The following is a 25442-nucleotide window of genomic DNA, read 5'->3' on the forward strand; positions in this document are numbered from 1 at the left end:
GACGGCAAATCAAAAAATTTGTTTAATGTTGAAAAAGGAATGAGCTAATTTAATTAGAAAAAGCCGAAGTCTTGAATCTGAAATAAATTTAAATAATAATTAAATTTTATTATGTGTTACTCTATAGATAATTATAATATTTTTTTAAATATTGCCGACGAATAATATTTAAATAAATATTTAACAACAATATTTAAATAAATATTTAACAACAATATTTAAACAAATATTTTAACTAATATTTTTTTTAAATATTGTCATGGCTGTTATTTGATCAACCTAAAGTCGCTAATTCACAATCTACACAGAAATAAATCGAATTTAATACTTAGAACCCTTTAAGCGGAAGTGCATTTTATTTTTCGGAATCAAAATAAGTATTATTTACAAATTTCTGTAAATGCTACCTCCACATTATTTAATCATTAATATCGTGAATATTTAAAAAGCTGTTGCGAACGCAGAGTTGATAATACAAATTACAAATCGATACAAAGTTATTATTTATCACTTTTCTTTTTCCTGGTAACTTGAGTATTCCCCCCCCCCTTTTTTTTTTGCTGACATTTTTTTATGTTCTTATGTCATGTTCGCTTAAAATGTCTGGTATTCGAAATTAGGCAACAATTTTCATGTCAGTTTCTCCGCTGTTAGGAATCTAATCCTGTATTTTCTACATTGCCCTTAAATCATGCTTCTTAAATTTTCTATGCTCTCTAAAAATCCATCGACTCCTTTGCATGGTGAAAATATTTTTGTTCGAGAAATATTACCTTGTGCCTACCATTTGAAAATATATGAAAAAATAAAGCATTAATTATCAATATATACGTTAAAAAATCTTCAATCTCATTTTTTTAAAGACTTTCACGAAGTTATTTTTTTTTGTCATGAAAATTTTAAAAATTATTTTTGTGTATTAATACTAAAGAATCTGACCGAAGAAGGCGCTGGAAAAATTTCCGTGGTAACGATAAATAAGATAAAATATGTACATTATATATTCTAATAGAGAACGTATTGTAAAAGAAATGGGTGCAATTTTGAATATTAATAATCAGTAAATGTTAAAACATGTTAATAAAGTAGGCGATGTTTACACGTAAACTATTATTTAAGATATATTTTAAGAATGTTTACAAACGTATTGAAATGAGTGTCTGTAATGAATTATTCATGAGCATGTAAGAGTTTTAACATTTTAAATCACGTATATTTTCTTTTTTACAAGCTGAATAACCAGAATGCTATCTGTTTTTACAATATATTTTTAATTAAGGATCTTTCGTGAAATGGCATTGAGATTGTGTTTTCTTTTGTTTCCGTGGTTTGCACGCAATTAAACCTGTCTCTGTTAATCATTGTTTTTATTACGAGTTAAAATTAACTCTTTCCTTTCCTCACTTACGTGTTTTAACAGTTTTGCTAATTTTGGGCTATACAAAAATAAAGCGTGCGTGTTATGAGTCAATCGCTTCTGAGTTAGCAGATGCAGCCGTAGACATTGTTATCACTAAAACTCAAAAATCATGTGGCGAACTTCCGATCCAGTTGACTGAAGATGGATGAAACACATGATGCATCAAAACCCATCTGCGCTTACGTTAGGGTTATTTTGATTTATATTATCTTTTATTTTGGAATTCAGGGTTAACGTGCTATAGAAATTATGATGCAGGGAACAAAAGTTTATGAAATTTTGATAATCATCAATGCCATCTAAAATTATTCCTTTTTTATTTTTTCCGAAGGAAAATAAACTTCAGCTACAAATAAGCTTCTATGTACTACAGACATTCTCTATTTATTCATTTGTAAAATAAGTCCTACGATTATTTATAACTATCTAATTTCCTGCTGGTTTAGAACAAAGAAAGAAGATACATATGTATTAACTTTAGACTGACGTTTTAACTATTTTAACATTGTGTCTAGGAAAATTTTCCTTCTAATATTCGCGATCCTTTATATAGTTAACTAAAGTACCGATACTCAATTTGTAATTCTTGAGTCAACAACATACAAAAATAATGTCTCTTCTGAGAAAAGAAATGTGCCAATCCATTTATATGTATAAAAGATGAAGAATTTGTAATTTGACATACTGGTGAATTTTTATTTATTTGTTTGTTTATTTAATATTACTTGGCGTCGTATCGAAAGTCTCGACTTTGTTAATAGAATGCCTTGGATTATTACTTCTCATGCTGAAATTATATCAAACTACTAGATGCTGATGAATTAGAACAAACTACTAGATGCTAAGCTTATGCTACTAGAAGCTACAACACTCCTTTCTGAATGAGACAACGAAGTTTAAAGAGTCATAAAATGTTATGGCAGATCAGATGGATTCTTATACTCACCTGTCTGAATATAGTGCAAAATTGCTGGAATTGTTTTAAGAAACCACAGTGTTTCTGAAAAAAAAATGCGAATCATCTATGAAAAGTGAAAAACTATTTTAATATACAGGTAATATACTTCAGCTGCAATTGGCTGTGGTTGGAATATTCTTAACGCATGCGGAGTTGTGTGAAATCTTAACTGAATAATTATTGGCGGGTTTTTTTTATGCTTACACATAAGATACGCCACATCTTGTACCAAATGCTTAGATATATCTGTGTACTAAATGGTTTGATTAGATTTAAATATTAAAATAATTTAATTTTCTAATAATATTTTGCCTGTTTTTTCAGTCATGGAAATCGGTCTCATTTTGGGGTTGCTTCTTTCTGTTGCAACTGCCAGGAGATCTGGTGAGTATTTATTTATTTACCTAAACACCAATACATATATATGTTTTATCATTCTTATTTCTCACTTTCAGTAAAAACTCAGTTTTATAAATAGGTTGAAAATAAGTTAAAAGCTAAATATAAAACATATATAAATTTTTAAAAGTATGTCTCATAAGTAAATGCTTAGTTAAAAAAATAATTATAGCAAAATTAGTTATTGCTGTTAGTAATTCCATTTTATCAATTTTCATCAAACCATGTTTCGACAGAATCTTGACATGCTTTCATCGAACCTGCACTGGATTTCTTTCTAAATTTCTAATTATTCTTCACAATATATCAATTCCATTTTAGAGCCTTTAATAATAGATGTAGTTGGATCTGTTTAGTTAGAGAAATGTTAATGAGTCATAAGTATATTTAAGTAGAACTTCGTAATATCCGATGTGTGAAAAAAATTCTTTGTTTTAGAAGTGATCAGTGCTAATTAAAGAACAACGGTTTGTCGGTGCTGAAATGATATAAGAAGATACTTTCTGAAAATATGTTTCGAAATAAATTATACCAAATATATGTTACAAGCCGCCTTTGGCGACCAGCTTGCTCTCCCAGATTATTGACCTTTTAGGCTGTAAAATGTTTATTATGAAATGCAATGTTTTTTTTAATTATCTTATTATTTGATACAAGTGTAAGACACGAATTCAATTGAATCATTTTATCACTTTATTTCAAATTAAAAATATTATATATATTACGAAATCATAACAGAAATGAAAATCTTACTACGGAACTAAAAACACGCGATTTAATGTTTCGATGGATGAGTTTGAATTCCACCATAAAAGTTAAAAATATTCGGTTAATGTGAAGAATCAACCGACGTTTCCGCTTATTTGGCGAGTTTATTTTAGATCTTTTTACGACACCAAGTGTGATATCCATGCCGACTTGCAGGAGAGCGCGTCAGATTGATGATTTTGAAAGTAGTGGGGGATTTTTCACTTTATCTAAACATTCTTACCGATTGTGTATCAAACTAAATTAAAAAACTGTATAAAAATGGAATTGATATCATTAAAAGGGTAATTTTTTTGTCTTATGATAATTCAAAGACTATTTTTGTTAGGCAGTTGTTTTGGGAGGTGTAACCATCAATTTTCATAGGCAAATCATAGCGATTACTCATCTGGCGTCGTTTACGCCTATTTTTTCAACATATTGAACTTTCTGTTTGAAACCTGTTTCTTTATTTCCTTTATATCTTCTTTCCTCTGATTGAATGGAACTTTTTGGTGACACAGAGAATCCTCCCCAGAACGTTGAACATCAATTTGCAGCTCCATTAATTAATTAAACGAAGCGCTCAGTTCAATGCAGCTGTAAAAACGTTCATTGAAGCAATCTGAAATCTCTATGATAGGTTTTTTTTTTAATTAGTCTGTTTCCGTTCGATAGTGAGTTATGAAAGTGATTTTTATACCATGTGCGTTAACGTTTTATAAACATAGACATTAAAAAATTCTCAATAAAAAAAACTTATATTTTAATTTTTTTGTGAGTTATACTCATTTATATCGAGCAAACAAGTTGCTTCATAGTAAGTCATATCATGCCCTCCTTCCTCCCGCTATTATTATAAGACAAACCTATTAGCACAAGAAATTGTACGATATTTCCATGATGTTGTACAATATTCTGAATGCCGGCCAATGTCATCGAAACAATGTTGTTGGGCATTTTGTACTGATAGGGAAAATTGGATTTACATGAATTCTGTCTCCTAGGGGTATCTCGAGGATCGTGAAAGAGAAATTGTAGTATAAAGAAGCAAGGTATTCCTATAGCACTTTAAAAATAATAATGTTAATATCCCATAGCTGATGATGAAACGTACCTCCTTGTGAGAATTCCACACACGTTACATCGTTATACATGACTCACAGTACCCACCTTGTTATCTATGGTTGTCCAGTTATTCAGCTTTACCAAATGTTCTCTTAGTTGGGTTAAGTAATTCCTTATATCAGACGAATTCGTACAAGTCGTTCATTGACCACTAATCCAAGGTTTGAACATCCTTCCTTCTTTATTGATTTTCGAGTAGACTACTTCCCGACTACAATAAATCATAATGTTCAATTTTGACTAATGCTTCAATAGTTAGTTTAAAATAATAATTTGCTGGATTATAATTCTTCATTGCTGTATATTATAGACATGTGATCTTTTTAGGGTTACGATGACCAGTAAACTTCTGAATTTCAGATTACCGAACATCATATGCATGCGAAGGTGGACAGCTGCATATAAGTTGTGAAGAAGGCTACCTGATTCATTTACTTCGTGCCAACTATGGTCGTTTTAGTATAAGCATATGCAACGAGCATGGCAGCTTGGATTGGAGTGTTGATTGTACTTCTCATCGTTCCTATTACGTAATTCATGAAAGGTAAGATTTTGAAAATAAATGTGAGTAAAATGTGCATCTTCAAATAAATATCTATAAAGGATGATTCCCCCCCCCCTATTGTTGTTAGTTCTGAAACTCTTATATTGGACTCACAATTAATAGCATTTGGTTAATTTTATGATTATATTGTAAAGAAGAGGGGAAGAGAAAGAAACTGAGTGAATTCAATTTCAACAGACTTCGGTAAATTCAAATAATAGGAGTTTTTTTTTTATTAATTAAAAATAAACTTTATTGGATTCAAGAATTTTTGCAACTAAAAGTATTTGACTTTACTTACACATAGTACGAAGATTGCTAAATTGTTTTTTCTTTTCAGATGCAATCTGATGTCAAGTTGTATAGTGAGTGCAACTAGTGAAACATTCGCAGATCCCTGCCCTGGTACATATAAATATTTAGAAGTACAGTACCAATGCAAACCAGGTTGGTAGTTTCTGTTCTTTTCTTAAACATGTCTGATTAAAATTTTGAAAATACGATATCTTAGTGAATTTGAGTGTAATATTGTACTCACCATCCTCTTAAAAGCAATAATTTTTTTTCTCCTGCTATCTGCTATAAAACCTTTTGTTGCTGCTGTTTCCATGTTTTAAATATCATACGCCATCTAGCGCTAGACGGACACAATATTTCTGCATATTTTGTTAGTTATTTATTTCTAAGTAAGTTTAAACTAATCGGGAACTCACCTGTTTCCAATAATTAAAACCTAGCACTGTTTATATTTAATTTTAGTCACCTTAGATTAATATCCCCCTCTATCCTTAATTTCATAAAAGTGCTTAATATATGGTTTTTAATTGGGATAAAATATTACTTTATATGTGTAAATATTGGTTTCAAATGTTACTCTTCATTTTTTATAAATAATGTTTTCCTTGTTGAATTTTCCTTTTACGAGACTGCATTTTTTTATAAAAATTTCTTTTATATCTTTAGTGTCTAATCATAGCTTTCATTAGAATTTAAAATTACGATAAAAATTTGAGATATTTCTCACCTCTCAAACTGTTGAAAAAAATTATTGATTAAGGTTAAAAGTTTTCAACGGAAATTTTTCTCAAAAATATAAAACATATCCAACTACTGATAACTAGTTGTTTAATCTGTAACTATTACCCAGCAGAATTTTTTAATTAACATTCAGTTTAAATCTTCATGGTTTTATCTTTCGTTAAGCGTTCTATATAAAAATGATATTAAAAGTAATTCTTAATCTAATAATTGACATGAATTTATTTGTAAATTAATATTATTTATATTTAACAATTTAATTTCTTAGAATCTATGACAACCGCTCGTTCATCAAGTTCAGCAGTCTCAAGTACTTCTTCTACAACTACTACACGACCTCCAATAATCATTCCGTTAACAAGATCTGTTAAGCCGACAGTGTTGACCACACCGTTCAATCTGCAAACATCTACATTTTCTCAAAAACCTACAACTACAACTACACATTCACCTGTTGTTGTTCTCTTGACTACACAGAGTAAGTAGGAGTTTATTTTTCCTTTGAAATTCAAACAGTTTTTCTCATACTAACATTTATTACCTAATTCTTCATATGATGCTTTTCTTTTTTTATTCCAGAGCCCTTTTACCAAATTACAAAGCCTATTACGACTGCACCATCTTTTAACAAAAAAGAATATTGTCATCCGGTTCAGTCTAGAAATCTGTCTTGGGATTGGACTAAAGCTGGGACTGAAGTCGTACAAAAATGTCCTGGTGGCACTTTTGGTAAACTTAATTTTATACTGCTTAACATTGATTATGCTAGTTATAATTTTTGTTTATCTGCCATCTTTCATTTTCTGTCTAATATGTTACAATACTGAAGTTTTTGAAACGTAAGTTGTTTATTTTTTTTCTTTCAGCACTCTTTTACACTGTATCATCCAAAGGTTTATCTGACTAATTGTTTATAACTAAAATTGCTCCTTCGTGTTTTATTTTACTATTCTTCAATGATTAGTAAAATTATTTTCTTATATAACGTATCCCTTTTCTAGGTGAAACCCAATGACATTTTGTATAATTTTTTCTTTCGTTACTCTTTTATTAGCATCAGCAGATTTTTCCTAGTAATTAAAAAATTGTTTCATCTTTTCTTCTCTCTATTTTACTATTTTGCAGTGCTTATAAAATTCTTTTCTTATATAATGCATCCATTTTGTAGGTGAAGCCCGATGGCGATGTGGTAGTAATCCTGTTCAATGGGTACCTGATAGCCCAGATCTTAGCGAATGCAGTTCTTTGTGGGTGGATAATCTTAGAAACAGAGTAAGTATCATAAAAACGACTTCATTGTTATAAAGTATGACACTAATTAAATTATATAAAAAAACAATTTATTCAATATATAAGTTTCTAGCTGCCTTTGATGACCAGGTGGTTCACCAGGGAAAATGATCTATTTAATTTTGATTAAACTTCTTAAGCATATCTTATTCTCTCAATAAAGGAGGAGTTTGCCTGATGAAGAGTACCATAAAATCATAATGACATTAAAAACTTAACTGTCTGTGTAATCTATTTTAAGCTGCACGTTGTCTTTTGTGGCAATGTAATTTCATTTTATGATTTCTCTTGTAAAATACTAAAAAAAAAAAAAAAAAAAAAAAAAAAAAAACTTTCTTCTTCATTTTTAAGGAATTTAAGCTAAGGAATCTTTCTTAGCTTTCGGCAATGGAAAAAAAATCACACGATTAAATATTTGATAAAACATTGAAATCTAGGGTTGAAAATCACAAAATTTATTTTTAAGAAATTGCCGAAATTCAGAGAAAAATTGCATATCAATTAAATTAGTATCATTAAAAAATATTTTTTTAACTTTTAAAATTGTGTTAAATACAAATTTATGCAAAATGTTCGGAAATTTCCGCTAGAAATTGGCAAACTGTCGCTTCATTTTCAATTAATTAAAAATTTTAATATCATCGTTTCGAGGTGCATATTCTCACATTCTAAAAAACCTGTGTTGAATTTGGTAGCTTTAGATCTAATAATCTATCCTGCTGAGCACTGTTATTGACACGCTCTGATACACACACAAACATTTCCTTTTATAAATAGGGATATGCATTGCTAAATAATATCTGTATCTTGCTAAACAATGATTTTGAAATTTATTTCTGGACCTTATGAAGCTATCAAGCAAAATTTCGCTGAACGATTCATCAGTCATTATAACATCTTCTTTGTTTTCGAACTTTTTTTTTTCGAGTCTTCTGCCCATCCTCAATTTTTTGTAAAGATTCTAAGATATTTATTCTGACCACAAGACCACAATTAAAAAAAGGGCGACGCAAAAAAAAAAAAAAAAAAAAAAAATGGAGCTTTAATATTTGAACTTAACAACACAGAGTTTTGAGAAGTCCTTTTATAGATATTATAAAAGTTAGAACATTAAATATTAATGGATAATCGAAAACCTTTTCTTAAAATTTTCATAGCCTTTATAGCTGATTAGAAAGATGCAATCTTAACGAGACCTTGTAATCTTTAATTTTTGTATAAGAGTAACCATTTTTCTCGTAATAAATCTTTAGCTCTTCAGAAATGTCAATAGTAGTTGATATAATAAAATGTCAAATAATAGCTGAGATAATAATAATAATAATGTAAAAGAAATCTTGGTTTCTTTTATTCGCCAGGACAGGATAAATTTGGACCGACTATTTCCATTTTAATCTTTTTCATCGGAGTTAATAATTCTAAGATTTCTAATGACTGTTCAACTAAGAAACAACTTTTCCTAAGAAATACCAATTTTAGACTTGTGGAAATGTTTTTCTGACATTTAAATTTATATGATAAATTTAAATGCTTCCTAAAGAGAAAATTTTAAAATAGTTAACTTTTAAACAAATTTTTCTTATAATATGTATTTCCACAGCAAATGCTTCTAATTGTTGTGCTGGATCCATTTTATACATTTTTATTTACGCTTCACTTGTTTCATATATGTAAAGGTTAAATTTTAAAATATATTTTTCCCTCATTTCCTTCACTTCTTCTTCCTTACTTCTGAACTTTTCTTAGACATGTTTGTTCAAGATGACCGTACACTAATTTAACATTTTTAGGATTTAAAAATCCGTTAATCTACTTATATAATTAAATTTTATTTGGATATCACTGACGACATATTCTAGTAAATTTGATAAAAAGAAAAAAAAAAGATATCAAAGTTGATATTTATAATACTACATTATAAATTAAAGAAGTAAAAAATAATAAAAATAAGCGAACTCTATATTTTAGGTCTTGAATAAAAGTGCGTTTTTAAAAACTTTTCTATTAAATTCATCAATTTCTAGTTTTTAAATTGAAGATCAAAAGAAACGAGTGCCGATTAATAAATATGATTAAGAACACATTTTCTGTACAAGCTAATTAGATGCAATATTTTTATTTCGTTATTTTTACTATCGCAAAGGACATTTTAAATCATTTCTTTGTATGGGATTTTAAAAAAATGCCCTGAATAGCTTATTTATATTTACCAAAATTCGGTATTCTGATGCAAGAATCTGATTTATCCGATTCATGCAAAAAGTTATCGTATCTTCTTTCGGATCTTTCACCCCATTACGATCATGCTTAACAATTGCTTAAGCAATAAATTTTAAAATTTTAAAAACTCTGCTGTGTTGTTAATATAAACAAATAACTTATATATTTCCTTTTTTCCTTCTTCTTCTTTTTAAATATATAGGTAGATGGCGGAGATTCTGTTGTAAATATAGCAGCCGAACTTTCTGTGATGACTCATAGAAAACCATTGTATGGAGGAGACGTGAGACATGCCTCTGAAATACTTCATCGTCTGGTATCTAAAATGGGTGATAAAATGAAAGACATTGGAGATGACAAACAACGACATCAGTTACTTCAAGAACTGTTTGAGGTAATTATGAAATTTTTGTATTTTCTTATAGATTCGTCTGTTTTATTAGGGGCTCGTGTGTAGGCCATAACTTTAAAATCGCATCAAACTATATTGCCAAAGAAAATTTTTATTTATGGATTTAACATATATAGTGTAGATACCTATAAAAGTTTGAGCAAAATTCAACAAAGGGTTGACCGTCTGTACTTTCAGAAAAATATAATTGCGATAGCTCAAAAACGCAATGACTTAAACATATCGAATTTGGTATGGAATTTTGTGACTTCAAGTATACTTTGGGGTCAAAATTTTGTTTCGATCGAGTGTGAAAACCACATCTAAAACACAAATTCGATTTTTTGGATGTTATTAACCGCATGACAGAGAGTTATCTTGCAAAAATTCTCACTAAGGTTAACACGATAGATTCATTAAAAATTCTAAACTTATGCTAAAGGTTAAAATTTCTTAATTATTGTACGCCAATGCCATGTAAGGCGTTCTCTGCGATAACACCTTTATTAGAGAGTATGCGGGAAAGTTTTCAGTAGATCACTCTCGCTTATTTAAATAAGCATATCGAAGGCTGTCATCATGACTCTACCAAAGATGACAAATGTAATTCTTGCAAAACAGGGCCAGATTAAGCCTACTATGAGTCTTTAAGCAATATAAATCTTAGGGCCCCCTTTCCCCTCCAAACTTTAAAAACCAAATATATTCCTGTTGCTTTTAATTTAATATTTATATAAATATTTTTAAGTATCAAAATTTGAGAAATAGAAATAACAAAACGCTTAACTGAAAATCACTCTCTAAAAAGTTGATTTCAGTATATCACAATTAAAAAACTGTAAAACTAGAATTTAAAAGTACATTTAAACAAAATAGTTAAAAAATTACGAAGTTTTTCTTAAGACAATCTGAATAATGTTTGATGATAGGATGGAACATGTTTTAAAATTATAAAACACCACATTATTTTAGCAATAAAATAGCTTAAAACTTTTACATGGAATATTACCAGATTAGGAATATTACTAGAATAATGTTTCAAAATTAATCAAAACAATACTTGATTTTAATTTGAATAAGTTTGATTGCACGGCCCTTATAATTAAATGAAAGCTGGAATTAAAATACTTTCAAAGGACCACGAAAAATACCTGAGGTTTTGGGGACCCTAGGTAATTGCCTATTTATCTATCCGATCCTGACCCTGAAGAATTTCAATATGTATGTGATGATGCTGAACAGGAGTGCTCAGGAATGTTCTGTACAGGATCTAATATTGATATACAAGATTATATCCATAAATTACATATAAGTAAACTACACATGCTTCAGCTCTTCTTCTAACTGATTATTACAACTGCAATTATCAATCTCCGATTGATTAAGATTTCGAAATATTTCTTTATCTTTTTTGTCTTATAATAACTAAGAAATTTTTTTATTTCACAAAATTCAATATGAATGTATTAGAAGCTAAAAAAACAAACTAATGCATTTCAAAATTATTAAAAAAATATTTATTAAGTCCAAAAATTAATCACATTTCATAGTTACTTTAATAAGAAGAATTTTAATAAGCCTTGCAGGTCCAATTTTACACTATACCATTATTTTTGTGTAAATAGTCATTAATTGCTGCAGAAAACTTATAAAGCACAAGAGAATAAATAATCAAAATTCTTCCTCATATGGAAGTCGTGTTCGTGCATTTCGTTATAAAATAAAGCTCGTATATTATCCACTGGCATGATCACCTGGGAGGAACTAAGAGAGTATAGATGATGCGTTGAGCGCTATTCAAGGAGAGACAGTGTTAGAGCATTCAAGTATTTTTTTAAACAAAAATATAAGGAAAATGCAAATAATAATAATAGTACCATGCTTCAGGCGCTGTTTGCACTTGTAAAACCACTGATGATGACAAGGGGCGATAAAAATCATTCTCCGGGCGCTACATATCCTCGTTACGTCTCTGCTATTTGCATTAAACTTATGAACCAATTATACTTACTTATAAACCAATGCGTTTTTTTTTAACCTGTGGCAGTGAGTTATCTAATAACGGCTATTGTTGTGTATGATTGATTCTTTATAATATATGATGATGAATTCTAGTTTCTCGATATTTAAGAATTTTGGCACTTCTAGTTCTGCCAATGATCTATTCTTTATTGCTTTCATGCAGAGATAAAAATTCATTTATTTTAATTTTATTCTAATTTCTTAAAATTTATTTAATGAATTGGGGAATAAAATAAGTAAAAGAATTGGGAAATAAGATGTTAAAGATAGTTATTTTTACTTAATAATTACTCACATTAAATATATATATTTTTTAATGTTTTAGAGTGCCAGCGATGTAACCAGCAACCTTTTGGAAGTTTCATCATCATGGAAAGAATTGGGACCTAGAGAAAGGAAGAATATTGCTTCTACACTTCTTGAAGCATTAGAACAAAGTGGATGGTTGCTTGCTTCTGCTCACAATTCCAAGTTCCTTTTTACAAAAGCTTTACACAACATTTGTAAGTTTTTCCTTTTTTTCCCAGCAAACAAAAGTTTTTTTCTTTCTTTTTTTTTTCAGATTACAAAGTTTTAACTATTCTATAAAAACTTCGATAAATGAAATCGATAGATTTTCTATGCATTAAAAGTTGTTAAATCTTCATTGCATTAAATTATATTCCATAATTCTCACTTCAAAAATATTAACATCACTATCATTGAATATTATTTTTAATACGAATATTTTTAGACACTCGGGAACATTTTGAACTTGATTTTTTTTTATTCTTTAGCAAGGGAATAAAAAAAAATTATTATTATTATTTAGTAAAGGAATAAAGAATTTATTATTATGCAGTGTTTTGCATAAGTTCGTTTACTTTTTTTTCGAGTTCATAATTAATTTTAAGTCATCAACTGAAATATTTTCACAGTTAATGGTTTTCTAGATGTTAGCAAAGGCTCCAGCTTTACTCAGTTAAAAAGAAAGTAGTATCCTTCATTGGTATTTTACTTTCATTGTAGAACTATATAATTCTACTTATTGTAGAACTATATAATCCATTATATAGTTCTACATTGTAGAACTATATCCAATAATTAATGTTACAATAGTTCAAAGAAATTTTAGTCCCTGATCTAATTAGGGAAACATAAATTCATGCTCTTGATTTTTTTCCCCTTCAGTTTGATATGTTTAGAATTTCCATAATTTGGAATAAAAAAATAAATATTTTAGAACATCATATACTCATAGGACCTTTGATAGTGTATAGTTAAGATATGGACGAGCTGGTAGATTGAATGGATTTTAATTGACAGCACAAATAAAAATAAATCTAACGTAGTTATTACAAACATTTACAATTAATAAAGTAAAAAAAAATCCAATCTTCAATAAACTATAGCAATTCAAAACAGTTCACTCACAGATTACGGGGGAAAACTCCCGACGTTACAAGGTAAATCTTCTCAGTCAAGTTTAGTAGTTTCGTCCCGGTCAAAAATACCAATGATCGCGTGCCACACTTACTCAAGGAAAGCACAATCGGTGCTTTTAGCAAGGCTTTTATATAGTCTCCGAAGACTGGATTTTCTAGAAAAGAGTACAAATTTCTCATTGTCAAATCTCTAGCCAAATTTGCAGCCATAAACGTCGCCAAGAAATCAAAATACTTTCAGCTTACAGAATTCGCGACAAAATCATAAGTTATTTGGACGACTAGTTTCTCTTTATGAATTAATTTTCAAATTAATTTATTTTTATAAAATATGCTGTGAATTATCAATATCAGTTAATGTATGCATATATATTTAATTATTTTAAATACGAAAATTTAAAAAAAAGGCTTTAATTTAGTCTCAGATTAATATTTTTTTTATTTTGAAAAAAGGTCCAAAATTGATATTATTTGATATTTTGGACTTTTAGATAGAAGCCTGGTTGGCTTTTCTTAATGCAGAGCTTTAATTTTCTAAATTAAATTTTAGCGTACATATAGATAAAAAAATTTACCTCATATTGGATTTTTCTAGAATCGTCATAAGTTTAATTATTGTTGGCATCATTCTTTTTTAGTTTTGTCAGTTCGCGTACTGGATGTTTGGTCTGTGTCACATGTTACTTTTCCATCTGAAGAAGAAAAGGAAGATGCTGCATGGGAACAAGTTAAAGATTCCTTGTATTTGCCTATGCAAGCTTTATTGGGAACAGCTTCAAATGGTTTGTTTTTACAGTTTATATCAAGCGATTTTTTATTTTATTGTAAGTGCTTTTCGCTGTCAATTGTATTCATTAAGGTGTATGTGTTGCATTCTAAAAAATCGACACTTACTTGCAAAGAAATAAAGGAAAAGCTATCTGTGTAAACGGTTAGCACTTGATTGAATAAACATTTTCTACTCAAATTACTCATAACATTAAAATAATAAAAAAAATAATGATCACTTCAACATTATTTTAGATGCTTGAAGTTAGAGATACTGTGTATTCGTGAAAACTGCTTATTGTTCGTGTTTTTTTCTTTTTTTTTTTTTTTCTTTTTATAGTTCGTATTCACAGTGCGACCATCAAAATGTTTCCAAACAGCAGACAGAGAATACCTGGACTTCAATTTCCCTCAAAACTTAAATATATTCAAGATGGAATATATTTAAGTTTTGAGGGATTAAAATGGCTTAAAAATGACTTAAATGAATGAAATTAAAGTATACGAATAGTTAGATTCGGATGTCTGGATTATACATGGATTATTTCTTACGTGGCAGAATAGTCGGTTGATTAGAAAGCTACCAGATGCAAATGGGATGTCATATCTAAATTATGGTACAGTTCTTAGTTACAATGTCAGAAGATTTTTTCCAGTTTCTTTAAACAGTAGAAGAAACATCCAAAGTATTGCATCAAACTTGTCCCAATGATTGTCAGCTTCCACGAGCCACCTCAGTTTCGAGGCAAATCGATTACAGAAGGTTGGAAGAAACGAATGCCTTGATTTTGATTAAAATCTTGAAGAATATGTTATCTGTTTGGAGTAGCTGGTATTTTGTCCCGATCTGAATCCATAGCATGGCAATACAGCCTCGAAGGTTGTCAAGTATTAGAAGGAAGGTATTCAATTATTAGAAGGAATGTATTTCGTCTGCCTCCTAAATTTATTTCAGATAGCGCTGATGCAAGAATGCTACAGCCTACGGCAAACACGGCTGAATAATTTTGGGCTCAAAATTTCCAGATGTTGCCCGATTGTCTTGCAAACAAGCAGTCTATTAATCTTCATGGTAACCATGTAGTGAAACCGTATTATTCTAGACGAGACAGTTTTTTTTTTTAATCCTGGGACCATTTCTTTTATTCTTTTCGTGCATTGTGGTACATGTACTTAATCTTTGTTCTGCACCTTCATTGCATAATATAGGTTTTCTAGCTATGCGATTTAATTCAATTCTTTTTAAGTTTTGTAAATCTGTCATTGTCCTTAATTTATGGACGTGAGTGTAAAAGTGCTTCTTTATACATAGGCCCTGATACAGGTTGTGTTGGATTTCTTCTTCGAAAATAGCCAATTAAAATTGATTTATTGAGATATTTTGAATATCTGGTTTCTCCTTAAAGCTAATTAAAATTGAAAATTTAAAAAAAAAATCAAATTTGAACACATTAATATTGGCGTAATAGGATTACTGTAATCAGTTTTCCGTTTTCTTTAGTATGATATTAAACGATGCGAAAATTTATTAATAAATTAAATCGAAAAATAAGTTGGTAGAAAATGGAAACTCTACAAACAAATGAAAAAGAAAGTTACATTGAGTGAGTGAAATTAAACAAGGCATGTCTTTCTGTTTATTAACTACTTTGATCCATATCATATCTGTATAGTTGGGTAACGAGGATAACTGGCGGGTGAGTTGATATGACTTTTTTCATTCTTTGTCGTCATTTCAAATATCGAAAGGTAATTGCCAGGTGGGGTTGGCATCAATTTTTCACCTCCTCTTCAGTATTTGGCTTATAAAAGAGCCACCCATTTAGACTGACAGCCAAGGCATCCATATCATTTTACCCCCGAATCACTGCTGTTTTAATGTACATAAGTTTGATTTATAAATTTCTTAAGTCTTTTCAAATTTATAGAAATAGTTTTCCATCGTTGGCTCTGAGTATATCAAAAGAAAAGTGATGTAATTCTTGCAATCTCGAAAAAAAGTTATTAAAATTTAGATGAGAATTTATAAATTTTTTGCAATTATAATGCACAATTTCTAAAATTCTGTCTTCTTATATTACGGAAAATGATTATTTATGTAAACTTTTTTTATTTATTTTGAAAATTACTCATTAAATTTAGGATGTGAATTGTACCTCATTTATTTTCTCTGTGAACTGATACGCTTTTAAGTAAATGAATAATAAGAAAAATTATTTATAACAAGTGTCAATATTTATTTTTCAGGAGCTGTTAAAATTGTTTTAGCTTCCTATAAACATGTCAAAGATTTTTTGGGTAATGTTGCATCCAGTGACCGTGGAATTCTTCAAAATTCCTCCAGCATTATTAATTCACGAGTTATTTCCGCTTTTACTGGAAGCTACTCTGGAACAAAATTTCCAGAACCTGTAACAATTACATTTAAATTGATTCAGGTAAAAATGCCTTCTACTATTGATGGAGCTTTCCTTATTTTATTATATATTTTGTAATATTTATTTAGGAAACATTAATACTTGTTATTATATCTCTTCTGAAATAATATACAATACACTTTTCCAATGAACTCATGATTTAATCAAACCGCATTTATAAATGGAAAAACGTAGGATCATTTTAGTAAAATTCCTATAGTATTCCGTTAGTATTTTGAGTTATTAAAATTTAAAAAAACTCAACAATAAGTGAAAAATATTTATATTTACTAATAATCAACGGTATAAAATGAAAGTATAATTTTTTAATAAAACATGTTTTTTTGCACAATAACATATATGACTCTTAATGAATGCAAGCTATAGATTGTGTTAAAAGCAATTCGTGCTGTAAATAATATATTTATGAAATAAGAAAAGTCTAAAAGTCCCACAGTTTATATATACATGAATCAAAACAAATAAATAAGTAATTTTTTTTTTTTGTCAAAATAATTGAATAATTAAACTAAACTGCTTTCAGGGATATGCATCTTTTACCATCAATCTCTGAATTTTAAGTAAATAGGTACAATGGAAAGAAATATAAGGAATTTTGAAAAACAAAAGTTATTGCTTTAATTAATATTTTCTTTCAATGCATGCAAACTGTTTTTTTTCTGGTATATTCTGTTACTCAATTCATATCACTTACTGTTCCTACTGTTCTACAGGAAGAAAATGTTACGAACCCCCAGTGTGTTTATTGGGATTTAAATGCAAGGTAAAATCAGTGATCTATTTTAGAACTTTTATTTTGTATTTAATTTCACGAAGTTTTTAATATACACAATTTATATTTATAGAATTTGGTCGCAAGAAGGATGCTGGCTAAAGAAATCGAACAAAACGCATGCAGTATGCGAATGTGATCACTTAACAAATTTTGCTCTGTTGATGGAAGTGAAAGCCCCAAAAGTTAGTGATAAAGCGATTACTTTATTTTTTAAAAAAGTTAATACTTATTCAAACAAAAATTTTCCTCCTTATTTACCCCTATTTATAAATTAAAAGCAATTATATCACAAATAATGCACATATAGTATGATTTTTTGTCCATCATTTTATGATAACTAAATCAGTTTTAATTTTAAATTATTGATAGAGATTGTCTTTAATGTTTTTAAAAAATGTACAATATGTACGAAAAAAAATATTTTAAATCGTAATTATATTTTTTAAATACTTAAAACTTTATGTATAGCTTTGAAAAGAGAAAGCCCATTCCGTCTTCCTACCTTGAATATGATCTCGTCCCCTTAACCGCAAAATTCTTTATCCTTACCTTTATTACCTCTTTCTTTACCCTTATTATCGTTAGCCTGAAAATTCTTTATCATCTTTCTTTATTTTAAAAATGATAAAAGTGTGAATTTTTTTTTCCACAATTTGTTATTACCATAACTGAAATTATTATTTTTATATATTATAGTATATATGAAAACGTTGAAGGCATAATGCTGTAATAAAAAAAAAAATGTTGCATAAAACCAAAGGTGCCAGTTTATTGCGCCATTTTCTGAGCAGTCTTCTCCAACTTTTATGCATTTCTGCCAACGTTTATTCCAATCATCAAAACATGCCTTAAAATTGCTTTTGCGAAACTCCTTCAGATTTCGGGGCGAATTTTCTTTTATCGAATTAATGAATTTCAAATTTTGACCATGAAGAAGCAGTTTCAACCGTGGATATATATATTTTTTAAACTCATAGGGTGCCATATCTGGTGAAATCGGGACTTATGGAGTCGTATTTGGTGAATATTTCTAAGAAAGAAAGCTTTTTAAAGAAAAGCTCAAGAATAATCATTGCACTTGAGAAGGCAAATATTTATATCCTTCTGATTCTTATGTTTTTACCTAAAAACCGAAAAGTTACTCTTTAATGTTTCAAAGTATTTTTAAAAAGTGAAGAATCCAAGGCACGAATGGGCATAAGAAAATTTAGACCATTCATATATAATTATATTATTTATGATATATATTGAGCTGATTGGAATAAAGGCAATTTATATGATAACTGATTACTTTCTTTTTTATTTTTCAGGAATATACTGAAAATCGAGTCTTTTCAAAAATGATTGTATTCATTAGTTGTGGATTAGCAATAGTCTTTTTCTTAATCACAGCCATTTTACTGCATGTTTTCAGGTAAAAGTTTGCATGTATTTATAGTAAATGAATGCAATATACATTTGTATCACTGATTCTATATAAATATTTTACATTCTTGCAATACGCCAATTTTCTGTTGCTAATTATTTAGTCAAATTAAAACATTACTATAATTTCATTTTCTTTGTACAGAATTCTAAATATATTGGTCTGATTTTATTTTAAATATGCCAAAAATAAATAAAAATCGTGTTTTATGTTTTGTATCAATAGTTGTAAAATATACGTTTAACTTTTCAGGAGCCTTCCAACAGATGATGCAACAATTCATAAGCATTTATGCATTTGCTTATTATTAGCAGAAATTGTGTATATGGGAAGTTCTGATCAAAGCGGCATAATATGTTCAGTCTTAGCTGGCTCTCTACATTTCTTATTACAAGCCGTGTTCATGTGGATTTTCTTGTCAACCTTTCAACTGTATTTGTTGTTAGTAGAGAATACTTACAACAGTCGGATCCGTTATTTTTCTATTGTATCATATGGAATGCCTGCTCTTATTTTGTGTATATCAGCTTTGGTCAATGCACGAAGTTATGGCACCCCGGACTACTGTTTCTTAAGGTTTGATAACTACTACATCTTCTGCTTTGTTGGACCAGCAGGCACTTGCATCTTGGTAAAAATCTTTCTTACAAATTTTAATGATATATGTGTAAGTTTCAATCTTGAAATAATAACACTCGCTATTTATTGTTATAGGGTGCATTTATATTCTTAACTTTAATTATCTGTAAAACCTGCTGGGCTTCCATGAAGAATAAGGAAATATCAAAAATTGCTACAGTAAGGTAAGCAGATATAAATTTAATCTGTAGATAGTTAAAAATACGACTTATTTTATTATTTGAATTGAAAATCTTTTTAAAAATATTTTAGGATTCGAAATCGTGAGTCCTGGCTTGTTATATTCAGCATTGGAAGTAGTTGGGCTTTCCTATTATTATATATGGTGCAGAAGCTACCTATATTGGCTTACATATTTGCTGCTCTCAACTGCCTTCAAGGATTGTCAATTTTCATATTCCTAGGTTTACATGATAGTGAGGTATGGAATATTTCCTCGGATTGCCTTTATTTTCCTGCTTGAGCCTTATATAAATACTAGGCTGCGATTTCTGTTTATAAAATATGCTTTTAAAATCCTGCTCACTACATTTGAAATCGGATAGTCACTTGCTTTATTTTAAATAAACCACACAAAAAAATCACAACCCTTATTTTGATTATTTTTTAATATATCTCAAATTACTTGTAGGACATGTTTATACATATTTATGAATTCTAGCACAGGTTACTTCGTTGTTGTGGGGTTTATAGAGCAAGAGCCAGTTCTAATTCGAATGCTAAAACAGGAGAAGGATTTAATAATGTATTCCAAAATAAGTTTTATTTTCCTATCTTAAAATTCGATTTGAATTTTAAAGATGAATTATGTAAAATAATAATAATAATACGTAAAAGGTTAAAAGAAGAAAAAAAATCGAAGAATGCTGATTTATGATTTATTCAGTGATTAAAGCTGAGCTGTTAAGCTTTACAGCCTCAATAAAGATACAAAGGGTTGTCATCGCATTTATGTGGCCACGCCAAACAATTTCCTGTAGCTTCTAACCAGATTTAATTTGAGCTGCTATGAGAAACAGCTAGAAGTTGTCTTGCTACAACAGTTGAGATTTTGTAGAACGATGGTAGATTTTCCCAACCAAATAGCAGCTGTAGATTGCGTTTAACGAAAATGGTGTTTTTTGTTTGTATATTTGCTTTTTTTTTATTTAATTATGTAATTTCGTTATAATCTTAGTAAGATATAGCGGTTAAAGATTAAGAAAAAAATAATTTAAGAAATAAGTTTATGAAATAGTTGCAGAGATTGCTGCAATTCTTCAATTCCAATGGATTCGCCACCACTAAATATAAATAGTGTTTAATTACAGTAAAACACCATTTATACGTTTCTCATTTATGCGTTATTTCATTATAGTTCTGATTTATTCATTGTTATAATAATAAAATGCTTCATTTATTTGACGCTAAGCTTCGATTATATGTCGTTTTTGATGCTGAAGAAGATTGGAATATTCTACCACTTTTTAAGAATATGTGAACTGGGATACCGATATCATGACTTCCATTTTATTCACAATTGATGTTTCAATATAAAACTTATTTATCTGATTATAATTTAATGATAATGAAGAAGAACGTGAAGAAATTATTCGACTTTCCAACAATTTCAAAAAATTATTCTGTACTTCAAACTTATTTTGCTTTTAAAAATACTAATAAAAACAAAGCCAATGAACTAAATTCAATTCATAAAGTTGTAATTAGTACGTCAGGCAATGATTAAATATTTTTAATTGAAAAATCTTTAATCTTAATTTAAAGATTTTGAATTAATTATTTCAATAATTACATGCTTGTGCATTAATCATATAAAATAAAATATACATAATTTGCACTCAAGATATACAATAAAGTGTAATTGTCTTCATTTTTTTAGATAAATTTTTAATTTTAAAGTACAATTATTTTTTTCAATACTTTGCAGTAATATGCTATACCTTTAAAAGCTTTATTTCTTTTAAGTATATTAGCATTAGTAGGTATTATTAAATTTGTAATGATCACAATTTTTTTATAAAATTCGATTATACTTTTTTCTTTTATACTCGTTTAATAACAATCCCTTGAAAGATGCATAATCAGTGCTTTACTGTATTTTAATGTTGATAATATATTATGAAATATTGGAACTGTACTTAAATAAATAATAAGAGGAATCTTCAGGAAGTGACTAAAATCTCAAAATGTAACTGATGTCCATAAATGTCGCTTTAAAATTATCTTTAATTTATTCAATTTGCATTCGATTTTAGGTACAAAAGGCTTATTGTAAATGGAAGGAAGGGTCTCCCTGTCAACCTAAAGCAGCAAGAAATCCATATCCTTTATCCAATACATCTAGTTCACATAATGTAGAAGCACCATATCTACAGCCATCGACTACAGTTTCATCTCTTTCCACTGGTAACTGTTAATATTTTGCCAGATTACTTCTAATTTTTTACTAAAACTAATTGAATTTGTCAAATTAATTATTTGAAATCATGCCTTCTAAGTTTAATTTTTTTTTTATTATTTTTGTCTCTTATAAAGCACACTAATCGAACATAATGTTTACAAAAATTTAAATGGTAGTCATAATAAATTAGACATTAATCACGATTATTTTAAAAAAAATGTCCTGAGTAGTCTGTCCGATAAATATGCAGACTTGAGTCATAAAAATTGTATTTTACAATATCACCTTTGTTCCCCCCTCCCCCTTTTAAAATTACTCCCGATTTGAAAGTAAACATTTGATCTATTTCCCCTTTTCAAAACATTCTTCGAAATCCTCAGAAGACTGGCTCTTCATCTATCTCGTCATTGGTCCAGTGCCATGATTATTTCATATTTCAGGAGGGAAAAAAATTCATAGAGGCTAAATCTGATGAGTAGAGAGCATGATTTAGCATAATGATCGAATTACGACCAGAAACATGCGGTTGTTGCACTTTGATGTTGCAAGACTTAATAATAACTTTTGCACATGATTTATTCATCCTCAAATGTTTTTTTTTTTTTTTCATAATCATGTTCACAGCCAATTTTACTCAATTCATTATCTCAACCTCAGTAAATATCTAGGCAATCAAAAAGCACAGACGATTGAACGTTCATTTCTTTCTTCGGCAAATGAGGCTGACGGTCGTGCCTACATTGTATCTTTCTCGTCTATTCACTGTCTCACACTTAAATGTTTGATCCACTTAATCAAAGTAGTTTCTTCAGTATCTAATTTCACAAAAACTGGATACGAATCGATCAATCAAAATAACATTTTTGAAAAGTTCCATATTTCCCCATCGCTTACAATGACTTATCTGACGCATGTATCGAATCATTGAATTTTAGTATTTAAATCTGCAGTTAAAAAGTATTAAATAATTAAAAGCACAAAATTCTCTTCGAAACTCTTCAATATATCAGATGCCTTTCATGCTATTATAAAGATTGAAATAAGAATAAAGGTCCCAAATAGGATCACTTACTGAATTAGGATTTAAATAAATTCTTTGATTACCGAGATTATTAAAGCTTTGATTACTGAAGAATTATAATGCAACTCTTTTTTCGAGAATTAAAATGCACATGCACATCGGCAATGAATGTTACATTTTACCGGAACAATTTTAAGATATTTTAAACTATTATTCATTCTCTTCTTTTAAAAAAGTTATGAAATAATATCAGCACTTCAAATCGTTATATTTCATCGGTCAAGCGCATTGATAAAATTACTGTAATCTATTACATTTAGCGTACATTGAATGACTGAAGAGATTTGACATGTTGAGAAATTAAATATTAATAGCGGATAGATCAAATAATGTTATATATAAAATATCTCTTTATCTACCTGCAAACTACCTGTCTATTATTTATAAGACATACTCCTGTTATCTTCACTTGGTGGGGCAGCTCAATGGATAAAATGGGCCTGTATGTACTGTGATTAACTAAAATATATATAAACATAGGCACTGTACCTGTGTATATTTCTCATGTAATTTTTTAAAAAAAAATCATTGTGAAATTTCAAGTGTCTTTGAAAATGCATAATATATTCTCGAGATCAAGATTTTAAATTTTTTATAGTTTATTTTCAAATTGAAGACGTTTTATTCATACATAGTATCGTTTCTTGGCAAAGAAATTTCACAGGCATCGTGAAAATATTAAATTAATGAGAAGCGTATATTATAATTTTTCAGACGTATCATTTACTGTTACAGATCATCACTAAAATAAGTGCATCATTTTATAATTATATTACTTTTTTTGATTCCTTAGTCAGCTTCTGGCAACAATTACTAAAATATCTCTAACTAAATAAATAAAAACTAATAAATTCTTTGATTACCTTTGATATTTTTGTAATAGGTCGAACTAAAGTCGAGTATAAAAATAAATAAATGCTTACTAAAAAAACTTAAGCATTTTCTTTTAATTACAAAATATATCTGATAACTTCCTTTAAGAGTAAATTATTCATTAGTTTTAAATTGCTTCGTAAATAAGTAATATTTTCTTTTTTTTAAAAAAATTTCAGTTACTACTCCAGAACTGGAGTTTCAAATGGGCACATTTCATCACTCTGAGCTCTGTCATACTACAAGGTAAATTTCACGTAATTTTCCATTTAGTATTTCATATACATTTTCATTTCAAATTCTTACATTAATATTTACTGTATTTTATATGCATAAACTATAGGACATCAATATATGGTAACTTTACATAATTTCTATTCAATGTTGCATGCAATTTCTTATTTCAAGTTCTTACTTTAATACTAACATTATTTTATGTGTATTAATTATAGGTCACCAATATATGATAACAGAGAGCAACTAGTATCATGAAACTCAGATGGAGCCGTCCACATCGCTAGTCCTCATCAATTTTCAGTTTACTTTGTATATAACATCATTGTCATTTTTGTAATTTCATATTTATAATATTGGTTCTGTGATAACTCTAAATAAACGTTTTTTTTACAAACTTTTTTTAAATTGTGTTAAATAAGTGATGAAAAGGATTGTTAAATTTCAAAAACTTGGCAGATCTATGATCACTAGAAAAGATTGAATTAACTTATTTATCCAAAAATATTAGTTAAAACGTTACCCATATACCGTAAACAATAATTGATTTTATTCTTTTCCTATGATAAAAGGTTAGTTCTTATTTCCATGACTTACGAACTTTACACCTCACTAGTTAAAAAATTTAGAGTATTTTGCATAATTATCATAGAACAATTCTTTTCCTACAGTATCACCATATATTTAAATTTATTTATAGCATTGGCATGATATAGCGTTATAGTCAATGATAACTGATTGATTTCATGTTATTTTCCAATGCCTTCAGCACCGTAAATGACGTGGCATGTGTTTCTACGTTTCTTAGTGCTTTAGAAAAAATTCTATAAAATTAAACAACTTTCGGTTTATATATATAGTTTTATTCATCAAAATATCAATTAGCTATAATTAAGACTTAATTCCGATCAAATATATCCATTGCATGTAAATATTTCAAGATCATACTGTGGATTACTTAACTGAACGCAATGATAATTCACAGCATTCCTGGTACTGTCTATTTGAATGGCCATCTATGTAACTAAGCTCAAGCCTAAAGATTTGATTTCTTACCACCAATCTATTCAATAGCACTGAAATACTCGACATTAAATTTTAAAGGACATTTTGATCAGATTTATTACTGTTGGTGATAAATTTTAAAAAGTATGGCTTTTTTTTTTTTTTTTTTTTTTTTTTTTGTATACAGTTTAAGACTTACAATATTAAACTTGATGAGAATC

At 28.6% G+C, this 25442-nt stretch overlaps 1 protein-coding gene across 1 annotated transcript in view; it reads left to right on the plus strand.

The window, feature by feature from the left end:
- The window catches only part of LOC129958595 (latrophilin Cirl-like), a 91396-nt gene extending 66779 nt beyond the window's left edge, over positions 1-24617 (plus strand). Inside the window, exons 4-22 of the mRNA XM_056071181.1 lie at positions 2703-2762; positions 5013-5196; positions 5537-5643; positions 6503-6712; positions 6814-6963; positions 7403-7506; positions 9947-10138; positions 12483-12660; positions 14220-14363; positions 16597-16787; positions 17501-17550; positions 17633-17744; positions 18873-18976; positions 19241-19619; positions 19703-19791; positions 19880-20048; positions 21883-22033; positions 24162-24228; positions 24435-24617. Of these exons, the coding sequence (XP_055927156.1) occupies positions 2705-2762; positions 5013-5196; positions 5537-5643; positions 6503-6712; positions 6814-6963; positions 7403-7506; positions 9947-10138; positions 12483-12660; positions 14220-14363; positions 16597-16787; positions 17501-17550; positions 17633-17744; positions 18873-18976; positions 19241-19619; positions 19703-19791; positions 19880-20048; positions 21883-22033; positions 24162-24228; positions 24435-24474 (2679 nt within the window). The 5' untranslated portion in view covers positions 2703-2704 and the 3' untranslated portion in view covers positions 24475-24617. The remainder of the gene's footprint in view (positions 1-2702; positions 2763-5012; positions 5197-5536; positions 5644-6502; positions 6713-6813; positions 6964-7402; positions 7507-9946; positions 10139-12482; positions 12661-14219; positions 14364-16596; positions 16788-17500; positions 17551-17632; positions 17745-18872; positions 18977-19240; positions 19620-19702; positions 19792-19879; positions 20049-21882; positions 22034-24161; positions 24229-24434) is intronic.
- Positions 24618-25442: the final 825 nt, after the last annotated feature.

Source organism: Argiope bruennichi, chromosome X1 (assembly GCF_947563725.1).
Source record: "Argiope bruennichi chromosome X1, qqArgBrue1.1, whole genome shotgun sequence".
In the NCBI taxonomy this organism is placed as follows: domain Eukaryota; kingdom Metazoa; phylum Arthropoda; class Arachnida; order Araneae; family Araneidae; genus Argiope; species Argiope bruennichi.